The sequence below is a fragment of the Dryas octopetala genome, chromosome 3, assembly GCF_963921425.1.
Source record: "Dryas octopetala chromosome 3, drDryOcto1.1, whole genome shotgun sequence".
Lineage (NCBI taxonomy): Eukaryota > Viridiplantae > Streptophyta > Magnoliopsida > Rosales > Rosaceae > Dryas > Dryas octopetala.
In genome coordinates, this window is record NC_141368.1 from 427667 (window position 1) to 449381 (window position 21715).

At 37.7% G+C, this 21715-nt stretch overlaps 4 protein-coding genes across 7 annotated transcripts; 1 reads left to right on the plus strand and 3 right to left on the minus strand.

Annotated features, from left to right (window-relative positions):
• Nucleotides 1-265: 265 nt before the first annotated feature.
• SWC2 (DNA binding protein SWC2) lies at nt 266-3402 on the minus strand. 4 transcript variants are annotated; one of them, XR_015121335.1, is made up of 12 exons: nt 3200-3402; nt 3035-3104; nt 2869-2940; nt 2733-2779; nt 2406-2655; nt 2207-2282; nt 1987-2106; nt 1787-1855; nt 1643-1685; nt 1427-1492; nt 966-1270; nt 267-886 (listed from the first exon to the last, which is right to left on the minus strand). XR_015121335.1 is itself a non-coding variant. In XM_086238022.1 (12 exons), exons 1-11 carry the CDS (start codon nt 3265-3267, stop codon nt 1081-1083), a joined length of 1071 nt encoding a protein of 356 aa, XP_086094148.1. In that variant the 5' UTR covers nt 3268-3402; the 3' UTR covers nt 786-886; nt 1074-1080. The 4 variants fall into 4 exon arrangements, 2 of the variants coding, with proteins under 2 accessions (XP_086094147.1, XP_086094148.1); XR_015121336.1 differs by having other exon boundaries at nt 267-668; nt 778-1270; XM_086238022.1 differs by having other exon boundaries at nt 786-886; nt 1074-1270.
• A 1756-nt stretch (nt 3403-5158) lies between these two features.
• Nucleotides 5159-6566, plus strand: LOC147289118 (replicase polyprotein 1ab protein). Its single transcript, XM_086236662.1, has 4 exons — nt 5159-5713; nt 5815-5868; nt 5961-6086; nt 6257-6566. Exons 1-4 carry the CDS (start codon nt 5342-5344, stop codon nt 6434-6436), a joined length of 732 nt encoding a protein of 243 aa, XP_086092788.1. The 5' UTR covers nt 5159-5341; the 3' UTR covers nt 6437-6566.
• Nucleotides 6567-6800: 234 nt separating this feature from the next.
• Nucleotides 6801-9124, minus strand: LOC147289119 (uncharacterized). Its single transcript, XM_086236661.1, has 7 exons — nt 9047-9124; nt 8770-8958; nt 8525-8668; nt 8000-8396; nt 7801-7911; nt 7597-7698; nt 6801-7525 (listed from the first exon to the last, which is right to left on the minus strand). Exons 1-7 carry the CDS (start codon nt 9122-9124, stop codon nt 7374-7376), a joined length of 1173 nt encoding a protein of 390 aa, XP_086092787.1. The 3' UTR covers nt 6801-7373.
• A 2066-nt stretch (nt 9125-11190) lies between these two features.
• LOC147289120 (cullin-associated and neddylation dissociated) lies at nt 11191-21035 on the minus strand. Its single transcript, XM_086236872.1, has 29 exons — nt 20879-21035; nt 20355-20454; nt 19992-20161; nt 19456-19666; nt 18762-18927; nt 18221-18350; nt 17877-17991; nt 17592-17749; nt 17380-17503; nt 17063-17113; nt 16905-16987; nt 16519-16603; nt 16344-16445; nt 16124-16222; nt 15669-15779; nt 15508-15591; nt 15283-15423; nt 15030-15122; nt 14823-14944; nt 14536-14695; nt 14210-14449; nt 13729-13977; nt 13462-13638; nt 13216-13362; nt 12927-13043; nt 12472-12640; nt 12263-12340; nt 12041-12179; nt 11191-11742 (listed from the first exon to the last, which is right to left on the minus strand). The coding sequence occupies exons 2-29, from the start codon at nt 20388-20390 to the stop codon at nt 11646-11648; spliced, it is 3654 nt and encodes a 1217-aa protein (XP_086092998.1). The 5' UTR covers nt 20391-20454; nt 20879-21035; the 3' UTR covers nt 11191-11645.
• Between the last annotated feature and the right edge of the window lie 680 nt (nt 21036-21715).

The window sequence follows — 21715 nt, forward strand, 5'->3', positions numbered from 1 at the left end:
ACAAATGGTTTAAGATTCTAATTTCTCCAAGCTAGGCCTGGATTAAAACAAACGGAGCTAGAATTTTTAGCGGGGTAATTTTCATTAACTCTGCTTGCAAATCCCACAATGCAATGAAAACCAGCTTCTACTGTTGCTTTCTTTTTACTTAAATCAATTTTTGTTTTTGTTTTGTAATTTAACAAATAGGATAGACTTATACAAAAGGAAATAGTTTAAAGCATTAAAGGTCGCAAAGCGGCAAAGGGGAGTGCTTAATCATAGAGCAATTACTCATCCTACTTAAAAACAAAAAGTGAAATTATGTAACAACCAAGTTCTTTCCTTGAAATGATCAAATTAATACAACGCCAAAACTGGACAAAATCCTCTGTTAACATAAAATAGAACATATATCAGCAACAATATACACTAAAGAAGCTTTCAACCCTCAAGTAGCACAGGGTGCAACATCTACCACTTCAATTACAAATGTCTTAGCAAGTGAGATGCAGTTAAAGAAAGACCCAGGCTTTCTGAACACCAGCTCATAACAAGCAATGTTCAATATATGATATACACACTGCTTCGTGTTGCAAGTCACTGACTCTTCATCATAATACAGTAGTTGGATAATGAGCACCCCACAAGTATTATCAAATCTTGCACCATGCAACCCTACTGCCAATCTAATTGCAGAGAAATTCAATCATATATCTCAATTTAAGATAATACCTGCATGTATATAAATATATTTCAAACTAACAATTTAACACAGGACACAGTTGAAATACTTACACAGCAGTATCGACTTATAATTCTAGTTGGCAAGCTTTCTTCGTAGAGCTTTATCATCTTTCCTCTTTAAGACAGTAATTAAGATCCCTGTTCCTCGCCAATTAAGCCTCTGCTATAAAAGTATTACATTTCTTTCGTTTCAAAAATACACAGAAAAAAAGGAGGGGAGGGAGGACTCACAGGCTCACAGCTATGGAATAATTTAACTGAGAGTTTCTAAAGAATCCTACACCATGAAACAGTGAGCAAGTGTACTCTGTAATAATGTCAGATTCAACAGTAACTCTTCGGATTACCATGGAGCTAATCAGAAGATTCACTTTCAAGAGCTGGAATTCTGCGAAAACGTGCAAAGTATCGAGAATACGACATGTCACTATTATTTGACACCACTGATCTCTTCCGCCTTGCCGAAAAACCTTTCCCAGAAAGTGAATCATGCAAATTACCAAGGTCCATCTCTTTCCTGACCTCACAATTTTCCTGTAGAAAACTGGAAATTGCCAACAAAAAATATAAAGGGATTAATCTAAATTATATATCAAATATAATTAAAGAGTAGGACATTGAAATCACAGAGATATATGGTTGTAAAAAGCAAAAGCCTATAAATATCAAACAATGACATCTGATAAATGGAAAACCATACCGCTGGCGAATGATTTTAAAAGCTTCTTTTGTTGCATAAGGTAACCCTGTTTTCGGGTCACGGTACCTACAGCACCAAAAAAATTCATTAAGTGGACATATAATACAAGATGGTCAGATAGACAACCTTGCAATTATATGTTTCCAACATCATCAATCCTTGCAATCACTATAGAGAGAGAGATCAGAAACCACAACACCAAATGTAAGCACTTACTTGGCAGGTAAACCAGTAACAGCACAGACAGCTTTCTCAGGATCTGGAAATAAAGAGAATATAAATACATGCATCAAAAGGATTGTTATGGAACATAACCTTAAGTAAGCCCTGAGCAGCACATACATGTAAACTATTACTTACAAGGAGCAGATGTTGTAGAGATTTCGGACTGAAATGACAATCCTCTACTGAATTCCAGGTATGAGCAACCTAAAGGAAATGTAGTATAAATTTCTTTCAGAAAATGATATTGCAACAAAATCTGTGTGCACTTTACAAGTAAATTTTTCTTCAAAAAACAAAAGAAATAGATAAGAATAAAGTAATGATGGAAAACTTACCATCCTTTGAGAAAAAGCGTACTTGTGGACCAGTATAGACGGCCTTATGCACAATTGCTCTTTTCTTAACTTCTTCCTCCCTTGCTAGAACACGCTCTAAATTCCTCAAGTTCATAATTTCTGAAAATTTACAGGGAGCAATGCAATTTTAGGTACAGCCTCAATTCAAGTAACCAGCAATTCACATCACATACCAATAATACAGAATTATAGTCCAAACCTGTTTGAGCTGCTTCTAAAAGCATCTCTTCTTGGGTCATCTTCTTCTCCTCACCTTCCTTTTTTCTCTTTATCGGCTAATGTAACAGAAAATTGATATTTATTACAAATAGTAGGATAATTTCATCAAAGCAATGATCTCGTAGACAATGAAATTAAAAGTTGGAGTGCATCCAACACCAAATGCTATAGAAACTGACCTTCATGGTTGCTTGTAAAGCTGCACGAATTGCATCCCTCTCAGCTTGCCTAATAATTACCGAAGTTCTCGAAGATTTTCTCACAGTTCTCTCTACTTCTCCATCCTCAGGAGCATCATGCTGTTGTTCAGGATGAGAAGATTTCTCATTATCGTCCTTGGAATCTTCTTCTAATTTCAATACTTTCTTCTTCTTCTTCTTCTTGATCGACTGCTTTCCCGGATATATCAACCGCTTCTTCGTCCGAACTCTGTAAATTAAAATTCATTAAATTCTAAACAAAAAAACCCAAATGTTGTAATGTCACTTGGGTAAGAAAAACTCAACCTTTCGTCTGCTTCATTGTTTTCTACACCTTCGTCCGGGTCTGGCTCCTACCACCAATTAAGCAAGTCTAAGTGAGATGAAACTGGTAAAAAACTGAAATTAAATTCAACAATTTAAGCGCTTGTAGAGAACTCACATCTTCGTCGAAGTCGCTATCAAACTCGTCAGCAACCTCAGGCTCTGCTTCATAGTTACCATCCTCTTCATCCTACCAGAAGTTCCATTCATAAAGGTAACTACAAATGGGGAACGAATATACTGGGACATATTAGACTATATTAAGAAGACTGAGATTAAAGAACCTCTTTAAGAGCCTCTTGATTCCAGAACAACTCGTCCTCTTCGATTTCCTCATCGAGTAATTTGGTCATTCTGAAAATCATAAAAAACAACAAATGCTTGAACGTGGACTCGAACAATACTCAAAGGAGTCGAATTTATGAACCCATTGATTGATTTTTAGTTACCTCTTCCCTCTCGTGGCGCGAGAGGGACGATCGAGAAAAGCAGGCGGGTCTTCTGTGGGGTTTTCCATGGCAACCCAAGAGAGATTACAGAGATGAAATTGAAAAATCGATTCGATGTTGGTCAGCTGGAATGTGCCCTAACCCCCGCCTAGAGTTTCAATCTCCAGTCACTGATTAAACCCCAAGCGGCCAAGCCTATTAGGACTGTGGGATCTTCTTGCTCCTCTGTGTACCGTTTCTAGAGGCCGCCGAGATAGTCACGTGATCATGTAAATTGTCTTGTTTTCTCACGTGCCTGTTCCGCTCTTCTATAAAAATATCCTTTTTCTCAATATTAATATAAATAATTCAGGCCAAGAATTAATAAAAAAAGAGGGCTGCTATTTGCACACCCTCTTTTTTCTTTTTGCACACCCCTTTTGAAAAAAAAAAAAGGCCTCAAGAAAAATACCACTTTAACCCTCCCCTCACCCACACACCCCATTCCCATCCCCCCCCTCCCGTACACACCCCTCCATCTTTCTCAAGCTTGCACAGCCACGCCCACCACCATTCTCCCTCTCTCTACCATCTCTGCCAACCACCCCAGCCCCGCCCCAGCCCACCCCAACCCAGGCCCGACCACCCCAGCCCCGCCCCTTCTCACCCCAACCCAGCCCCGACCACCCCAGCCCTCCAGCCACCGCGCGCAGCGGCTTCCAACCACCGGCGTGCCCTTCTCTCTCTCTCTCTCTCTCTCTCTCTCTCTCTCTCTCTCTCTCTCGAGTAGCTGGTTCGGCGGGCACTTGCCGAACGGGTCCTTGATGTTCGGTGGGTACCTACCGAACAACACTCACATCGTTCGGCGGATGTCTGCCGAACGAGTGTGACATTTTCGGCGGGCCAGTGTCGAACGGATGCGCAGCTGCGCGCGGGAGGAGAGAGAGAGAGGAGGTGCTGCTGCTACAGGGCTGGGGTGCGGGAGGGAATGAGGTGGTCCGGTGAGGGGCTGAGTGGGTGGGTCGGGGCTGGGGTGGGCTGTGAGGGGTGGTCGGGGCTGGGTTGGGGTGGGCTGGGGAAGAGAGAGAGGAGGTGGTGCTGCGGGGGGGGTTGGTGCAGGGGCTGAGGGGCTAGGTGGGTTGGGTGGAGGGGGGAGGTCGGAGGGGGAGGGAGGGAGGGGTGGGTCGGGTGAGGGGGTTGAGGGGCTGGGTTGGTTGGGTGGAGGGGCTGGCTGGCTGGTTGGGTGGAGGGGCTGGCTGGCTAGCTGGAGAAGAAGAAGAAAAAAAAAAAAAAACAGGGGGAGGGGGGTGTGAACGTGAGAAAAAATAGAGGAAAAGAAAGAAGAGTGTGTAATGAAATGAGGGTATTTTAGTAATGGGTTGGGTGTGTGTTGAGAGATTTTAAATTTGAAGTAAGTGTGTGAGGTGTGTAGGAGAAAAAAAGAGAAAAATGGTGTGCAAAAAGAAAAAAAAAGGTGTGCAAATAGCAGCCCTCTAAAAAAATTGCTACCACAAATTTGAAAGGATTAAATACTAAAGTATAGTACATGAACTTTAACTTTACTGATTTTCAATTTGGTCAATTAATTATAAAACGTGTCAATTTAATTCATAAATTTTTCAAATTGTATCAAAGCAGTACAAACGTTAATTTTTATTAAAAAATTAACGAAATTGATCATATAAAAATGTGATGAACGAATTGAAATGTCTCTGAAAATGTGGTAACTTGTTCTGTATCTGACTATTTTTTGTTAAATTTTTCGATGAAAGTTAACATTTGTACTATTTTAATACGACTTGAAAAATTTGTAGACCAATTTAACACTTTTTATAATCAGTGAACCAAATTAAAATCAATTTTAAATGCTAATTATTCTAGGAAAAAAAATGCCATGTCGTCTGGGATGTAAGCCCTGTTTCAATGAAACGATATGTCGTCAACTACGTCGAGCCATTGAAGTCTTGAAGATACTAGATAGAGCGATGTGTCGTCATGTATCTCAATGAAATCAGTAAGAACATCAATCAACGTTCGAGTTCGCTCAGCTAAACAAAGCCACAACTCAGTGCAGTTGAAGTGTTGAACAGTTGAAGTGCTAGCAGAGGCTCTAAACCCTCTCTCATTCTCTCTCTCTCCTCAAACGCAGTCTATCATCTGATAATGGCCACGACACTTAGGTGTCCTCAAGCAGTCCCACTGCCATCGAGGGCCAGAAGGCCCAACAACAACAACCACCGCAGGGTGTCGACCATTCAAGCCTTCCAGCGCAGCGACATCGACGGCTTCGCGAAGCGGATGGCCTCCGGCGAGGCCTGGCGGGACGCGTGGCACACCGCCAACGACGGATTCGAGCGCTTCCTTTTCGAGGCCAAGAAGACCGCCGAGCGCTTGGACCGCCGCTACGCCCTCTCGCGCCGCTTCGACTCCGTCGCTCGATTCGCCGCTGCTCGCGCGCGCGAAATCGATAGAGAGCTCGAGATTGGATCGCGCTGGCGCGCCTTTACCATCGATTTCAGCAGAAATTGGCCTAGGGTTTGCTCTCTTTCGTTTACTATTTTGCTTCAATATTATGTATGCGACATGTCGTTGTGTTTACTGAATTCATTTTTGGATGGTAATTTGTGTCCGTGCAGTACAGGAAGCAGCTTAATGATTTCTATGAAACCCCAGTAGGAAAAAGTTTTGCGGTAAGGATGACCCCGCATTCACAACATGTGTTATATTGTCTTTGATTTATGTTTCACTAATTAACCTTTTTTTCATTTGGAAACTTTTGAAGACAATATTCTTCCTGTGGCTTGCATTGTCGGGATGGCTTTTCCGGATATTGATTTTCGCTACATGGGTACTGCCATTTGCTGCTCCTCTTCTCATTGGAGCGGTTGCCAATAACCTTGTTATTAAGGTATTACTTGCATATGTTTGTGTTACTGTTATCATGTATGTTTATCATTTTCCATTATTGTTCTAGCTGCAACTAAATTGAGTTTTAGGCTAATTCAACTTCGTAACTATAATTAATCGGATAGTTGAAAAAAATGGCTAATTAAGTCTCTTTTGCACACATTTGGACAGGGGGCTTGTCCGGCTTGTAAGAGGCAATTTGTTGGTTACAAGAACCAAATAATTCGATGTACAAACTGCGGAAACACTGTGTGGCAGCCAAAAGGGGACTCCTTTTCAGGAGATGGTAGAGGCCCTTCTTCATCAAAGTCACAGCCGGAGATTATCGATGTTGAGTTTGAGGAGAGATGAAGAGATAGATACCCAAGTTGTGGAAGATTACTTATGGTAGATTTTTACCTTACATACCTGAGCAATGAAAATTAATGTAAGAGATTTTACTTTTCATTTCTTCTGATATAAAGTCTTGGTTCATAGTTTTCATCTTGGTGTAAATTATGCCTCGTGTATTTTGGAAGTGTCTGTAAGAATTGTTAATCATGTCAATTTGTATATCTTTTTCTCTACTAGGAAGGTTGGGAGACAAAATACATGGCCTTTTGCTGATGCCATAAAAAAAATCCTTATATTGATGGGCAATCCTTGAGGTCTAAACTCTAAAGTGAATTAAGTTAGTATAGGGTGATCGGCAAAAATTTTGGTGCTCTTCTTGTAGCTCTAAGCTAGAAACTGATATGTCCTTTTTTCCCCCTGAATAATGCTGTACTGAGAAGCAAAAATTAAAGAGTCTAGAAAGAATTAAACGACTGCTGTTATTACTTAAATTCTTTGTATTATTATTATTGGGTTACAAGGTTGTGTAGCATGGATTTAGGGTTATCAATGTGTTACTTTGCCACTATGAAGCAACCAAAACAAAGCTGTCAAGCGCAGATATCCACTGGCACTATAGCTGCAGAAAAGCTCATGAAGTCTTCTATTTTGGATCATAAGACTCTGTCCTTACAAGACGGTCTCATATCTCTCTTTGTATTAGAACAAATTATAACGCCAAGAATTTTATCTGCCATTTGTTGCAGTTCATTGTTATTATTGTCTAATTTGAGATTGTACCATTTCCTGATTCATGTGGAGAATCTCTCTTATATGATGAATGAATAGGTCAAAGGCCAGCTCGCTCATGGTGCAAGAAACTCCCTCTTAAATATATAACAAACACCAGGTCACCACTCACCAGCATTACCTGATGAATTTGAATATTGAAAGCTATATATATATTAGCTTAGCATCAATGATGCGTCTCCAAGAGATTAGAAATGCTTGACGTCCAGACTAAAGATTGATTTTCATCTTTAAACAAGAGCTTGATATTGCCATTGTTGCTCTTTAGGCTGATTGAAAGGCTGCCCTGAGTTCCCTCCATCACATGCAAAATTTTGTCTGGAAATTGTTGAGTTGTTACTTCACAATTCTAATAATTAAAAAACAAAAATAAGAAGCTTTGATCTTACATTCCTTTGTTGTGGCTAAGAACCCCAGGTGCTTTTTTTGGAGGCTCAACATGAGCTGACTATGCTTTGAATATATGGAGGCCAACCCATATCTTCTGCTTCCTGCTTGAACAAAACCAATAAGAATGTCTTTTTGATTTTATTTTTCCTGTAATTAACAAGCAAATTAAGATGGTGTTGAAAATCCTGTCCCTGTATTTTTACCAGAAGGAGTGACTACTGATAGCTCGGCTTTTACTTGAACCAAATTTGGGGATCTTGGGAAATAGGGATTGGCCATAGCCCTTGCTTTGAGTGCTGCAACTCCTCTTAAACCTGGCAAGTCATATCAATTAATGTGTGATTTCTATAATAATCTGAAGATTAATTCTGGTGAAGGAAACACATCGAACATTAATATTACATGTTGCAGCAGCAGCTGTAAGTGTGATCATGTCATCAGTTCTTTGGGTAGCCAAGCCGGAGTGGATCGCAGAAGAAACATGGGCTGTCTGTGCACCCAACGACTCCGCGGCTTCAGCACATACCTTGGTAACCAGAGCTGCCGCAGAAGCAACAATGTCGCCCCCTATGATGATGGGGTTGCCATTGCAATTATTGCCATGATCTTCTGGTGACTGTATGCTGGCCTTGGCAGCAGCAACGCTGGCAATTGCTGCAGCCAAGCGCGTAACGGAAAGAGCAGCATGAACACTAGCTGTGCGTAGTCGAATGTCTTCTTTCTTCTTCACTCTGTGCCGTCTGAATAAGCTAGTTAAGGATTTGCCTCCTAACCATCCTTTGGCGTGCTTTGTGTCCATCTAAGTAATTAAGGAAGTCTTTGAGGTAAAGTTAATTAAGAAGCACATGTCTGCAGCATGGGTGAGAGAGAGATCGAGAGAGAGAGAGAGAGAGAGAGAGAGAGAGAGAGAGAGAGATTTGTGATTACCCATATGTCATCGACGACCCTGCTAGTGCTGATGATAGTGCTTGTACCATCTTGGTCTGCAGGCAACTCATTTGTTGATTCTATCTCCACTTTTTCTACTGGTAGTTCCCCTGAACTAAACTTATCATCTGAAGGAAACATGTCCTGTAAGATTAAAGAATCAGCTTAACTTAGTCCTGTACGTTAATTTAAAGAATATTTTATGCAATATGTACGTGTTTTAATTAATTTGGTTTCTGACGTACAGTTGATGTAAACATTTGTTGAAAGTTATAAGCAGAGGGGCTCCATGAGCGACATAGAAACTCCATGGCATGGATGGGGCTATGTGGAATATCAATCTCCGAGGAGCTGCAGCAACAACAAGAAGAAGATAACGTTTCTTTCTTCTTTAAGCACTGCTCTGCTCTGCTCCAACACTTCAGCTTTCCATTCTGATAATTAACGAACAATATATCTATAAATAATTTATATAGAAAAGGATCGAGGACAATCCAGTAAAGAAGTATATGGTAGACTCACTGTGTTAGTTGATTGGTGCTGCAGAGTTTTAAAGGAGACTGATCTGCAAGCTGGTGTAAGTACTGGCAGTTCCTCCATGACAGATTAATTATTCAAGTTCTAATTAATGCCACCTGCACTGAAAGATCACGATATAAATATGCTTGTACAGGCCCGGCCGTATCCATATATTAATATTGATTCAAGGATTAATGTAGAGTCAGTACTTATAATTAACAAGTAGAACATGCATAATCAATTAAAACCTTAATGATGTTAGCTAGCTAGGATAGGTTTTTTATGTCAAAAATATATGTAACAAATTAAGTACTTGAAACCACGTAGCATACAGAGAAGATCGAGTTGTTTAAAAAGGAAACTTCATCATTCATGGGAATGCTATTGTGTACCTTCAGTACTCTTCGAGGAGGGTGGGAAGTGGGAAGTGGGAAGTGGGAAGTGAGAAATCAGAAAACTGAGTGAGACATTTACCCAAATAGAATGTTATTACTATATCCATATGTGTATAGATAGCTCCTAGATTTGTACATTCTCTTTATAGCTAGGGATGGGTATTTTCAAAAATAATATTCTCTTGATAGATTCCGATCAAGATGGATCAGAATCTATCTCGATCTTTGTATATTTATATATGTATATATGTCTAAGCCCCTTTAGGGGTGTGATCTCACATTTAGGCTTATTTGTAGAATCCCTCATGGGACCCACTCCATATAGTATTTTAACGATCCGAACTTTTTATTTTTTAAGTCTATATTCAAAGATCATCATGGCAAAAAATTAAACAAATCGGAAACCATTAAATTATCAAACTTTGATCAAATAAATAGACGAACAAAATATTTGCAAGCACGATCCTTCAATTGAGACAAAAAAAGTAAATAGTTCTGATTATCAAAATACAATGTAGAGTGGGCCCCATGAAGAATCTCACAAATAAGCCTAAATATAGAATCTCACACCTGAAGCTTTCTATATATATGTCCATCCTTATTTACGAAGGGAATGACTTAGAATTTAGTTTCTCTTAAATTTTGTGTGTATTTAATGGGTAATTTTTTTTACCATACCATAAATTTGGACCACACATTTAGCTTAGAATCAATCTAATTAATAATTTAAATTTATAGTCTGACAACACAACATTATAGAGTTATCTTGTCAAATTGTTGGGAAAAAAAAAAAAAACATTTCTGTATATTTAAAGGTATAAACAAGGCATTGGAAAGCTTAAGGAACACTTAAAGGTGGCATGGCAAAACAAAAGAATAGTGATAATTATTAACTAATAAGATGACAACATTTCTCCTGCCACTATTCTTGATATCAACAAGCAGAGTTACTTATCTCAAGAGGGAGAGAGATTAATTATCGGCAAAAATGCTAGGCATCCTATTTGAGGGTTGAGGAGGGCGCTGTGATCACGTGGAACCAAGAAACATGACCAATTAGGGCTTGTTTTTTTCCCGATCGTAGTAGAAGTACACGCATGCAAGATGTGTATATATAGGCAGCTGCACATGCATATATATATAGGGATCCATGCGCCTCCGTATGTAGCTGTCATTATCTACAATTTTGATGCACTAATTACTTAATTAGCATGCATGTGGTCCTGAGCTACTACTATATTAAGAGAGAAGCTATATATATATATATATATATAATAGACACTTCAGATCATTGTAAGATCATTGTATTGGAGTGGGCTCTACATTGAGATCCTACGCTTGAAACTCCCTATATATATAAACACTTTATATTGTTGCCTAATATGATAAGATGTCGACATCGGAAATCGGCATTGTTTAAGGGTTTTAACTGAATTGAGAGATAACCTGGTTAATTTCAGTATTATTTTTATTTTTACTTTTTACTTTTAATTCAGGATCGATAGTTCAACAAAATTTCATGCACCCATGTGATTAATATGTTCATTTAGTACTAATTTTCACTTTTTAAAGCAACCCAGAGATCATATCGGTCTGAATTCTAATTGCAATTACAAACAGGAACAGGGTCTTCCAATCCCTATGGCTATATGATAATGGGACTTGTGTGGTTTTACTACCAATCCCAAATGCATGACCTGATTAAAGAAAGAGCCCTACTAGTTCAAAGCCATAGCCACCACGCAATAGGGGTAAAAGAAGAGATTCACAAAATTCAAAAATTAGCTTTCTTAACTGTATATAATTAGACATGTTGAAAAATCAGCTTTTAATGACATGAAAAATCTGGCAGACTCCACACCCTATATCTGTTTATCAATACATGTGTTTCTGTAGTAAACTTATCTGCTGCCACAGATGTGAAACAATGTTCTGCATTTCAATCCTAACCAAGGAAAGAAGAGCTGGGAGGCGAAAAACACGACATAGTGACTTGAACCTATACAAGAAACCATGACCAGTATTCCTGCGATAAGAACATGGTCATGCAGCTTTCATTTTCTAAACTTCATTTTTAACTTCCAAGCCCAACACATGCATTTATGGTGGTCTACACTATAGCCTTTTCATCTTTCTTGTATTCTACTGCAGAAAAGCTTAGCCAGCAGACGTCAAAATGGTGATACAATCTTTTCTCAAAAAGTCCATCATTCATTTCGGATGGAATTATACTTATCCCATAGTGCTGGAGATTTTGATATTTCGTTCATAAGGTTCTTGAACTTAAGGTTGCAATCTCCACCACTGCAGGATAAAGAATATAACAAAGCATTAGAAGATTCGTCAATGTCAAAATAAACACATGCACACAGAGGAAGGAAAGCAAAATATAGGGGAAAGGAGGCTTAGTTCATCCTAAGATCCAACCAACTCTTTAGTCTTTACCACCTAGCCAAGGACTAAGGGATTTCTGCCTTTACTTAATCACTCCAGTATACTAACACAGTGTTAGTAACACTCTACAAAGGGAGAACCAATCGCAAACAAGATAAATTCATGCAGACAGTCCACCAGGACTTTAGATAAAGAGCAAGGACCAAACCTTATACGATGCAAGGATGCAATTGCTCTAAGAGCGCTGCGAATCATGTCTTCATTGCGATCTACTTCTTGCTTGACAGCATCTTGCTTTGGCTTAAAGTTAATAGTTTTTTGGAGAGGATCCACCAATGAGTCCAGCACTGAAGAACGGAAAATTTTACATTACAAATTAAATTGAAGCAAATCTGAATCTTAGAGAAGGAAAATCAATCAAATTACTAACCTGCCAGCACAGCAGATGGACACTTATCCGCAAGCTTTGAGAGGATAAGATGGCAAGGCATCTTAACATCGTAATGATCTGGAAAATTGAAATCCAAATAAGTTGGTAAGATTATAAATTTAATAAGCACTGCATGTTAACAACCCATCTTGTTTTTTTTGGTAGGAACAATCCATCTTCAAATTTGCATAAACAAAAACTAAACTCACCATCCAAACCAGATCTAAGGTAAGGAACAATAAACGATGAAGGGTTCACTTGATCAAGACAACTGTCCAGCAATGTGTCCACACATTCAAATGCCGCCTTCCTCAACTCAAGCCCATCATCCACAATGTGCTTAAAAGGACCAAGATCTACTGTCCTGATTAATTCTTTCTGCACCCAGAATTTTAAAGCGAAATAAGAGAATAACCCATGTCTGACACAGGTGAACCACATGAATGAATGATAAGAAGAAGAAAAAGAAAAGGTGTTAAATGTAACATGGAACATCCACGACTCATAGGCAGACTAAACAAATGCAACTTATACTTCTAAGTAAGAACACAGGTAATAAATCCTACAATAATACCATCACTGTATTATATTCTGCAAAATCAGTATATATCATAAATTCACCAACCACATAACATAGAGATAGAGTTTAAAACACTCAGCCTACCTTGATGACAGTTTGATCATAAAGAAGCGGCAACAACTCTGGCAGAAGCCCCTTAATGAGGTTTGGCTTATTGTGGGCAAATGTACTTAAAGCCAAAACAGCCGCACGCCTAACATGCTACATGAGGCCATATCAAATCAGTCACCAAAATGTCTAAAAGTCCAAACCAACCTAGAACATTAAACAATACTGAAAACAGAAACAATCAAGGGAATAGAAAAATAAATAAAAGATGGTTTAACCCAAACTCTTTCATTAGTTTATCAAGCGTTAGAAGTCTGAAACTTACCCGGTCATGATCCTTAATAAGCATCAGGAATGATGAGATTTCAGGATATAAGATCTCATCTATCTTCTCTGGCCTCTCAACTACTGAATATTTAACTGCAATGACAACAGTAGCTCTCGTGAAAGCAGCTGGGCTGGTTGTTCGTACCTATAGGAAGGAAATTAGGATTAAAAGGACGATATGCAACCCATCAAATACTTTAATCATAAGCTTATGCAGAAGGCACAGGATCATTTGACCAGATACCTTAAGTGCAGGAACAAGTTTTGCAGGTTCAATAAGTGCAATTTTACCCAGACACTCAGCTACTACATTTCGAACACCCTCTTCCTCGCTTTCACAGTGATTAAAAAGCAAATTAAGTATCTTCTCAACACTGGAATCCTGAAACTCTGCTTTATCTACAGATTGCCTTACAATGACCTGCAAAATGGGTGAAAAGTGAACTTATATCCGATAGAACAGGCTTTATCAGGAAAGAAAGTCAGGCTCTTAAAGTTCAGAAGAATGTACCTCCTTCAATGAGTGAAGCAAGAGATACTGTTTTTTCTGCTGATTGTCAATCTGGTCCAAGATAAAAGGCAAATACTTGAATAGGTTACCAACAGCAATATTGCCAAGAGCATAAGAAGCTGCAGACTTTATCTCTTCAAAAGGAGATTGAAAGGACTCAATAACAATATTCTCTATATGGGCATGAGAGCTTAGATCTTTCCTCCTACCAATCTCCCCGAGACATAGCAAAGCAAGGTGCTGCTTAGCCTATATCATATGAAGAAGAAAGTAATTATATTGTGCTCAAATAAAAATAATAATCATAAATCATATAAAGTCAATTAGTCTTCCCTAGTATTATAACCAGGGTTTGCTTTTTTTTTTTTTGGTCAACAACCACCAAAATCACATCATTTTTTAAGATTACCCTTACTGAGTTGGGTTGTTCTTTCTTTTCTTTTTTCTTTTTTTTTTGGGGGGGGGGGGGGGGGTGGCTTACTGAATTTGTACTGCTGTCGTCTTTGAGGATTTCGGTAAGCATATTCACAGTAGATGAACATTGCCGATCACCAGCAGCAAGGCAAAGGACAGCTACACATTGAGCTATTGAATACAAAGCTTGTTTTGCAACCCCGCCCGATTGGGGAGATGGTTTAGCACTTGATAGGAGAGAGTCTAGCAAGGCATCAAAACTTGTGTTTGCAGAATACACCAACGAAGCAAAAAAGTTCTGCAATGCCTGCAGTATACAACAAAGAATGTATTCAAACATGTGCAAAGTTTCTAGATGAACACAAAACACCAGTAAGACGCACAAAAAATTACCAAAAGGGCTTGCCCCTGTAGCAATGAGCTTTTAATCAGTGTTAGTGCTTGCGGAAGAACTTTGTTTCTAACAGCCAAACCAACAACTGGGCTTGACCTGTCAGCCATTAAGGTGCAGCAGAGCTCCAGGGCAAGGGCCGTCATATGCAAGTCTGAATCACTGGAAATGGGTATTGAATGGAAACTAGGATTCAGAAACTAAACTACCCAGCCGCCAATTACACAAAACAATGAAAAGAATTAAAAAATAAAAAAGGTAACAAAAGGGTGAAGTAGCAAGAGAAAACCTTATCAGTGTAGCAAGTTCTACAATAATAACTTCATAAGCTGATGAACCAATTTTATCCCCATAAGCAACAATTAGAGAATTCAGGGTCCCCAATGTTGCCTGCCTTAGAGGCCGATTAGCCTGATCTCCAAAAAGGCAAAGAAAGTTAGAAAATATATCATACGTCCTTTTGAGTGTTTCTAAAAGATTAAGAAAATTCCCATACCTTCCTTAAGAATGCAGTCAACTCTGCAATCACTTGCTCCAAAACACAAGATAGATCTATTCGTAGTGGGGAAGCAGCAATGACAGCAAATGCCTGGAAGCAAAATGCTTAAGGTCTTAGAAACTAAACACATAGACATAGAAATACACAATCCCACATGTATGTCTACAGAAAAGAAAGCCCAAAAAATTGACATGAGCATACAAACAACAAATGAGCATGCACATAATCACAAAAGTGAGCAGAAGACTACCTTAACAGCTGTAAGTCGTGTAATCTCATTTCCCATCCGATCAACAAGGACAGGAAGGCACACAGGTAATTCATCATTGAGGTTATCACCAAATGTCGACACAACTAGTCCCATGCAAGATATGGCACATTCCTTTACCTCCTGCATAAGAATAGAAATGAATATAGAGGAAAACATTTATGAGTTATTATCTATAAGTAAAATTTTAAGAGGAATTTCACTGACCTGATCTTGATCTTGGTTGGTCAAGCGTGACATTATGGCCTTATATATTGGATGAACATAAGGCTTAAAATCAAAACCGATCCCCTACACGGAAAAACCAAATCATATAATTAGGGAATGGTTTAAAAGGATATCAAGCCTAAGTGTGTCCACTAATTCACCTCAATATTTGGGCGAACAACACGGACAAGTTCCCCACACACTCTTAATGCCTCAGCTGTGACTTTGTAATAACGCTCTCCCACAGCAGATAAAACAGGACTAGAAAGAGCCTGCAATAAAATCAGTTTAAAATGTCACCCAACCTATGGAAAATGCAACTTGTGGCTATTTCTCAAGACCATTACGACTAATTATAATACAAGTAGATGCAATACATTTTGACAAAAATGAGAACAGTATTGCATAGTCATAGAATACAAAAAAAAGTTTAATTACTGCATCCTCACAATATGATATCCTGCTTTTTAAAAGTTCTTGTATCAGCTTCAACCCCCCCTCCCAATATAAAAAGAAAAAAAAAGTACCAGCATATTTCATAACACGGCATACTAGTATAAATGCTCCTAGCTCTACAAAATTTGTTAGATGAAAAAATAAGAGTTGCTGCACTTACCTTGATGTAAGGATGGAAAACAGAAGGAGAATGCGAAGCCAACACCAATCTTGTAAATATAAGAGCTTCAATCTTCAAATTGGAGGTAGAGGACTTGTCCTAGAAGAATTTATGAGAAACCCAAAGAGAAGAAAAAAAGAAACAGGGGAACAAATATCAGCATCACAGAAAAACTATAATAGTTCAAAGTACATTTCCAAATTGAGACAATTCTACTTACACTTAATGCCTTTTCAATTCCTGGAATGAGTGATCCAATGTGATCTGCCAGGCAATCTGGCAAGACCACCACAAGTTCTTTCAAAACAGAAAATGCACCAACCTGCAAATAGTTAAATGTTATTCATAATAGGCCCATAACGGACAACCCAAATGTTGACATAGGCAATTCCTACCTTTGTCTTGATAGATTTTTCACGAAGCTGCCTATTTATAGATCTGACAATCTTTGGCACTTCTTGCTTCAATAACCATCTTGGACTGCATAATATGCCAATGAGTTAGTATAGGCATACAATATTAATCACGTCACAGGTGATTTTTTTGGCCAATATCACATTGCATATGATTGATAACCAGAAAACCATGCAACTCAAGCAACAATAAAGAAGTATTAACAAAAGTAAGCTCCTGGAATTGATGACAGAACTATCTGTCTAAAGTTGTAGAAGATGATCACAAAGTAAAACCTTGTTAAGATTTCTAAAACCCCAGCCACCCAAGCATGCACTAGATAAGAGGGAAGGATGAAAGCATACTTCATGTAATACAACTAACGTACCTCAGTTCATTTATGTCAATCTGTCCTTTTGTAACATTTCCAGTTTGCTGCAACAGTTCAATGAATGTATTGAAAACATCCATCTGCAGCAAAATAAATCAGATAATCAACCCCATGAAGCGTAATGAAGAGATCCACTAATGTTCATTCTGGCTTACCTTGACATTTTCTTCCCTCTCTTTAAATCTGTCAATCAATTTTGGACAAGCCTGCACAAAAGCAGAATACGACATTTAATGATTTCATACCAAAACCCAAAATCATGAAAGCAACCCTTTTATTGCAAAAATTTAACATAATTGAAGTACTATTGTGAGAATTGAACAAAATTAAACATCAAATTTCAAGTCGGCAAGAAACCCTTACCAAGTAGTACAAGTATAAATGCAAAACCATATGTTATAAATATATCAAAAATACATGAGAGACCACACAATAACATAATGAGAAGCTTCAAGAGCACATGCAAAGATACCTCCTCATAAAGCTTCGAAAGCATCTCAGGACGGGACATAATTAATGCTGCTAAGCATTTAGCAGCTGCTCTTCGGACCTTCCAACTGACATCTTCATCATCCGTGTATTCATTCGCACTCTCACTACACAACATAAAAAAGAAGACAGCATTAGAAATTCTATTGTGTGCCTGTAGTCAAGCATAACCTCAAAGGTAGTTAAAAAACATACTCATCTTCCTCCTCCTCATGAGTTTCATCATCGGTGTCCTCCTCCATGTTATCAGTGAAGTTTGGGTCATAACTTAGATATTCCAAGTTAAGATGAAGAATTTCATCACAATAGGAAGAAATATCCCGGGGGCACCTAAGCAGAAAACTTTCTAGTGCCTGCAGTCAAAATATAGCACATATGAGCAAAATCAATATGGGCATAAGTTACATAACACAACTTTATATATAATCCTAGAGGTAAATGAAGCATGCCAAAACAAGAAAATTAAAAAGTATACAGTACCTGCAAGCTGTACTCACGAAGCTCTTCATCGTTCTCTGATGCACTTGTGCAGTAATTAATTAACACTGGGACAGTGTCAGCAAGATGGGGTCCAAAACGATATCCAACAGCACGACTGAACACCAAGATATCAATTACCACATAAAGTTTAACCTCTAGACCATAAGCACATTATCTAAGAATAAAGTTAAATACTTGTATATGCATGGAAAACTAGCAAGACAATAAAATCACGTGCCCCACTTTTTTTTTTATTAAGAAAAATCATCCTTTATTACCTCAGCTATAGTTGGGAAAATCAAAACAAGCACATTACTTCAAAACCTACATATCACAAAGCTCACCTTAAAGCACCAATCATCTGAATATTTGTACGAGTCATTTCTGATTTTGTGCCTTTATTTCTCAAGTGCTGAACAACTTCAGCGGTTGCCTTTGCTAACAAATCATCTGACAAGCTTGAAGCAAGACATGCTAACAAAACAATTTGTCAAGTTGAGTTTACTATTCATTTGTGGAGCAAGACAAGGCAAGGCTAGGTCTAATTTGTCAATACCAATTGTCACCAGAATCGACTATAGTAGCATGGTAGCACCAAATCAATGAGGTTTCTAAATACACGGTAATTTCTAATTTATTATATGAAAAATCTGAGTGCCCATTGGCTGGTAAAAAGAAGAAAAGAAACAAACCAAAATGAGTGAAACACAGACAAATTGTGACTGGTGGCAGCAGTCATCTTCCAAAGGGCCTTCAGATCTTTACATAATTAATAATAATGTTTGAGGCAAAGCACAATTAAGCTGATGACATTGAGCAAAACAACCTTCTTGAATAAGTATTAATATAAGCATAAGTGATTGCACAAGATCCAGTGAATCTTACCAATGCATGACACAGTTTTCTTCCTCACACTGGCTTGATTGGAACTCAACTGAGACAACAGAGCACCTAATAGCTGCTCATGGTCAGTTGCCATTAGACTGCCAAACTTATGAAGGACATCACATAAGATATCAAGGCATTCACATTTTATCTCTGTGCTCATTCCCTGGGGTAAATTGCAGCACAAAAATTAGCAATTGGCATCTAAGAATAGCAATGCAATGGCATAATGAAAGAATTCAATGGAAAAGCAGCTGACAGCAGAGGAAATGAAAGATAATTCTAGTTAATAAGCCCTCTGTTAAAAATTAAAAATCCAGAGGGAATGGAGAGAGTAAGTGTCATTGCTCAATTTAACTAAGGGATCATGAAACCAACTGATGCACATCAATTCTTCTGTCCTTGTAAGATTGTCAGTCACAAATCCTTTTCAATGTTTATACAGCCTTAACAATTTCCAAAGTTTCGTAATCTAAAATTTTCAACTAAGGTCATGATATATATATATAAGTTTTCCAACTACATAAGCAAATTATCACTTTTTTGTTAGTTACTTCGTCTCCAATTTAGTAGTATCCAACATATATTATTAAATAATAAAGTGAGGATTTACCAAAAAGATAAGAAATCTATCCATCACACAATTCCATTTCATTATGAACTAAAAAATAAAAGATAAGATTTCCGAACTCACTGGGCCAGTAATTCCTTTAGTCAGCTGCGGCAAAATAGACACAAGAATAGACTGTGCAAGAGATTGAGTAGAAACTTCAGCAACAATAGTCTTCAAAGCTATGCTTGCAATGTCACGATGCTGATCCTTCTCCTTTAGCAATTTTTCACAAAGTCTATTTGCCATCTCCACAACTCGTGGCTCGCTGACCTTCTTAACTAATGGAGCAAGACTGCAGTATTACATAAAAACAACAACAAAAAAAGAATCAAACAAAAAGTTGTATAAATTTGTTGGGAGACTTGTATAATATTCTATGGCTCTACCTTAGTTTACCTACAATCTGTGCCAGTATGTTATACGAGGTTACTTACAACCAAATAAATACAAAAACATTATGAGTTTGTATGTGTGTTTATTATAATTAACTGACAGATACAAAACTTGATATTTGTAATGAATGATGAAATATGAATACAATTGAAGCAAACATGATGCGACCAGAGAAAGAACATCTCTGATTGTGTAAAAGGGATAACCAGATACGAAGTCTGTACCATTTTACTGCCAATCCAGATACATCACCAGCAACGTCATCAAGTTGCTGAATTATAATACTTGACAGCTTTATCTCTAGATCAGAATCAGCTTTGAAATTATCTTTGTTTAATTCGTTCAACAAATCAGATGTTGCCATATATCTGTAATCCTTATCCTTGCCTGTCATCTGCAAAACAAACTCAATCAAGTCAAAACATATCACACATGCAGCACGGCTGAATGAATGGGTAAGCACGCAACCGATAAAAACACATTTATATTCCTTCATTCTTTGTGCAGACAAGCATGGCTGTATCCACAAGCACGCCCAGAAACACACTACTGTACATCATAGAAACAAAATCCCAAAATGATCATACCTTCTCCAGTATACCAGTCATTGCCATGTTCGCCATCTTGGCAATACAATACGAAGGCTGCTGTGTGCAGCGAACTCCAAATAAAAATTTCAATGATCACCTATATCCAAATCAAAGGGAAAAAAAAAAATCATAAATAAGATAATAAAAAATTATTAAACCCATTATACATATACAAAAATCAAAACAAAATCATTAATAGCAACAACTTAAATCCATGAAAAGCACCCATTACGCAATAGCGGATAACTAACCCTAGAGGCATTGTCAAACTAAACACTAGCCATAAAAAAACCATACACCATCTATATATATTGTATCGGGTTCCAATAGAAAACTTCAATGCATTCAAATACACTATCAAACACATTCCGCAGAAAGCCTCCCAAAATTGTCTACCACGAAGAATGGGAAAGAACCAACAAGAATATAAGAACAGAACGTATGGGCAAAAGGGGAAAATTAAAAAAAAGCAAAAGGTTAAATCGCTGAACAAGAAAATAGGAAATGAAAAAGAAGCTTACCGGCGGTTTGTGACGACTGGCGACGAGCTCAGTGAGTCACTCTCGGTTGCTTTGATTCGGAGGACATATAGCGTAGGGCACGGTGGAGAGAGTGTTAGAGAAACGCCTTTTTATATACGTGGACAGCCAAAACACTGGACTTGTTTCCCAAGATCCACAATATCATCCCTCCACCTGGACTTTCATATGTCAGCCCACGCGCGGAACTAAACCCCTGACATTTTTTTCTCTCCTGTTTTGCCCTTTTGAAGTTGAAGAGCTTTTTCGAGCAAAAAAAAAGTGGGAGAGTTTATTTTTTATGTACTTTTTATCCACCATAAACCTAATTATTATTTCAGAAAGAATAGAAAAACTTAATTATTAAGATAACATACCTGTCTTTAACCACACAAAAATAAAAATAACATGCTTATCAATTAAATCTATATTTTATATTTGTAAGCAAATTATACTCGTCAATTATAAAATAGGAAATTCATCAAATAAAGTACTTTTGAAAGACTTACAAGTCATTTTTAATAGTAAAAAACGCTTTTACTTGCTTTTGGTAAACAAATTTAAATGTATTTTTTAATTATAAATCGCTTTTTAAAAAGTAATAAAAAGTTAGAAACTATTTTTATAGTAATTAGTACATATTTCCTATTTTAATATGCCCATTTTTTTTCTTATCCATAATCATATTAGGTATACCGAAAACTGTCATAAATCTTTAATCAAAGTGATTACCTTAATTTCATAACTAATTCAATCGTAATCAAATTATAAATGATTTTACCAATCACACTGCATCACCTTGCCACAACTAATCACTTGTCAATTGCTTAAATATGAATT

Coding starts and splice junctions, on each gene's coding strand:
- SWC2 (XM_086238021.1), bottom strand. CDS start 3,267: ATGGAAAACCCCACAGAAGACCCGCCTGCTTTTCTCGATCGTCCCTCT. Junction 2,107..2,206: donor TTTAGAAGCAGCTCAAACAG/GTTTGGACTATA, acceptor GTAAATTTTCAG/AAATTATGAACTTGAGGAAT. Junction 1,856..1,986: donor ACGCTTTTTCTCAAAGGATG/GTAAGTTTTCCA, acceptor CATTTCCTTTAG/GTTGCTCATACCTGGAATTC.
- LOC147289118 (XM_086236662.1), top strand. CDS start 5,342: ATGGCCACGACACTTAGGTGTCCTCAAGCAGTCCCACTGCCATCGAGG. Junction 5,714..5,814: donor TCAGCAGAAATTGGCCTAGG/GTTTGCTCTCTT, acceptor GTGTCCGTGCAG/TACAGGAAGCAGCTTAATGA. Junction 5,869..5,960: donor CAGTAGGAAAAAGTTTTGCG/GTAAGGATGACC, acceptor AAACTTTTGAAG/ACAATATTCTTCCTGTGGCT.
- LOC147289119 (XM_086236661.1), bottom strand. CDS start 9,124: ATGGAGGAACTGCCAGTACTTACACCAGCTTGCAGATCAGTCTCCTTT. Junction 8,397..8,524: donor GGGTCGTCGATGACATATGG/GTAATCACAAAT, acceptor TTAATTACTTAG/ATGGACACAAAGCACGCCAA. Junction 7,699..7,800: donor ATCAGTAGTCACTCCTTCTG/GTAAAAATACAG, acceptor TTGTTCAAGCAG/GAAGCAGAAGATATGGGTTG.
- LOC147289120 (XM_086236872.1), bottom strand. CDS start 20,390: ATGGCGAACATGGCAATGACTGGTATACTGGAGAAG. Junction 13,639..13,728: donor TGCTTCACTCATTGAAGGAG/GTACATTCTTCT, acceptor CCCATTTTGCAG/GTCATTGTAAGGCAATCTGT. Junction 12,180..12,262: donor TCCATCTGCTGTGCTGGCAG/GTTAGTAATTTG, acceptor TCCGTTCTTCAG/TGCTGGACTCATTGGTGGAT.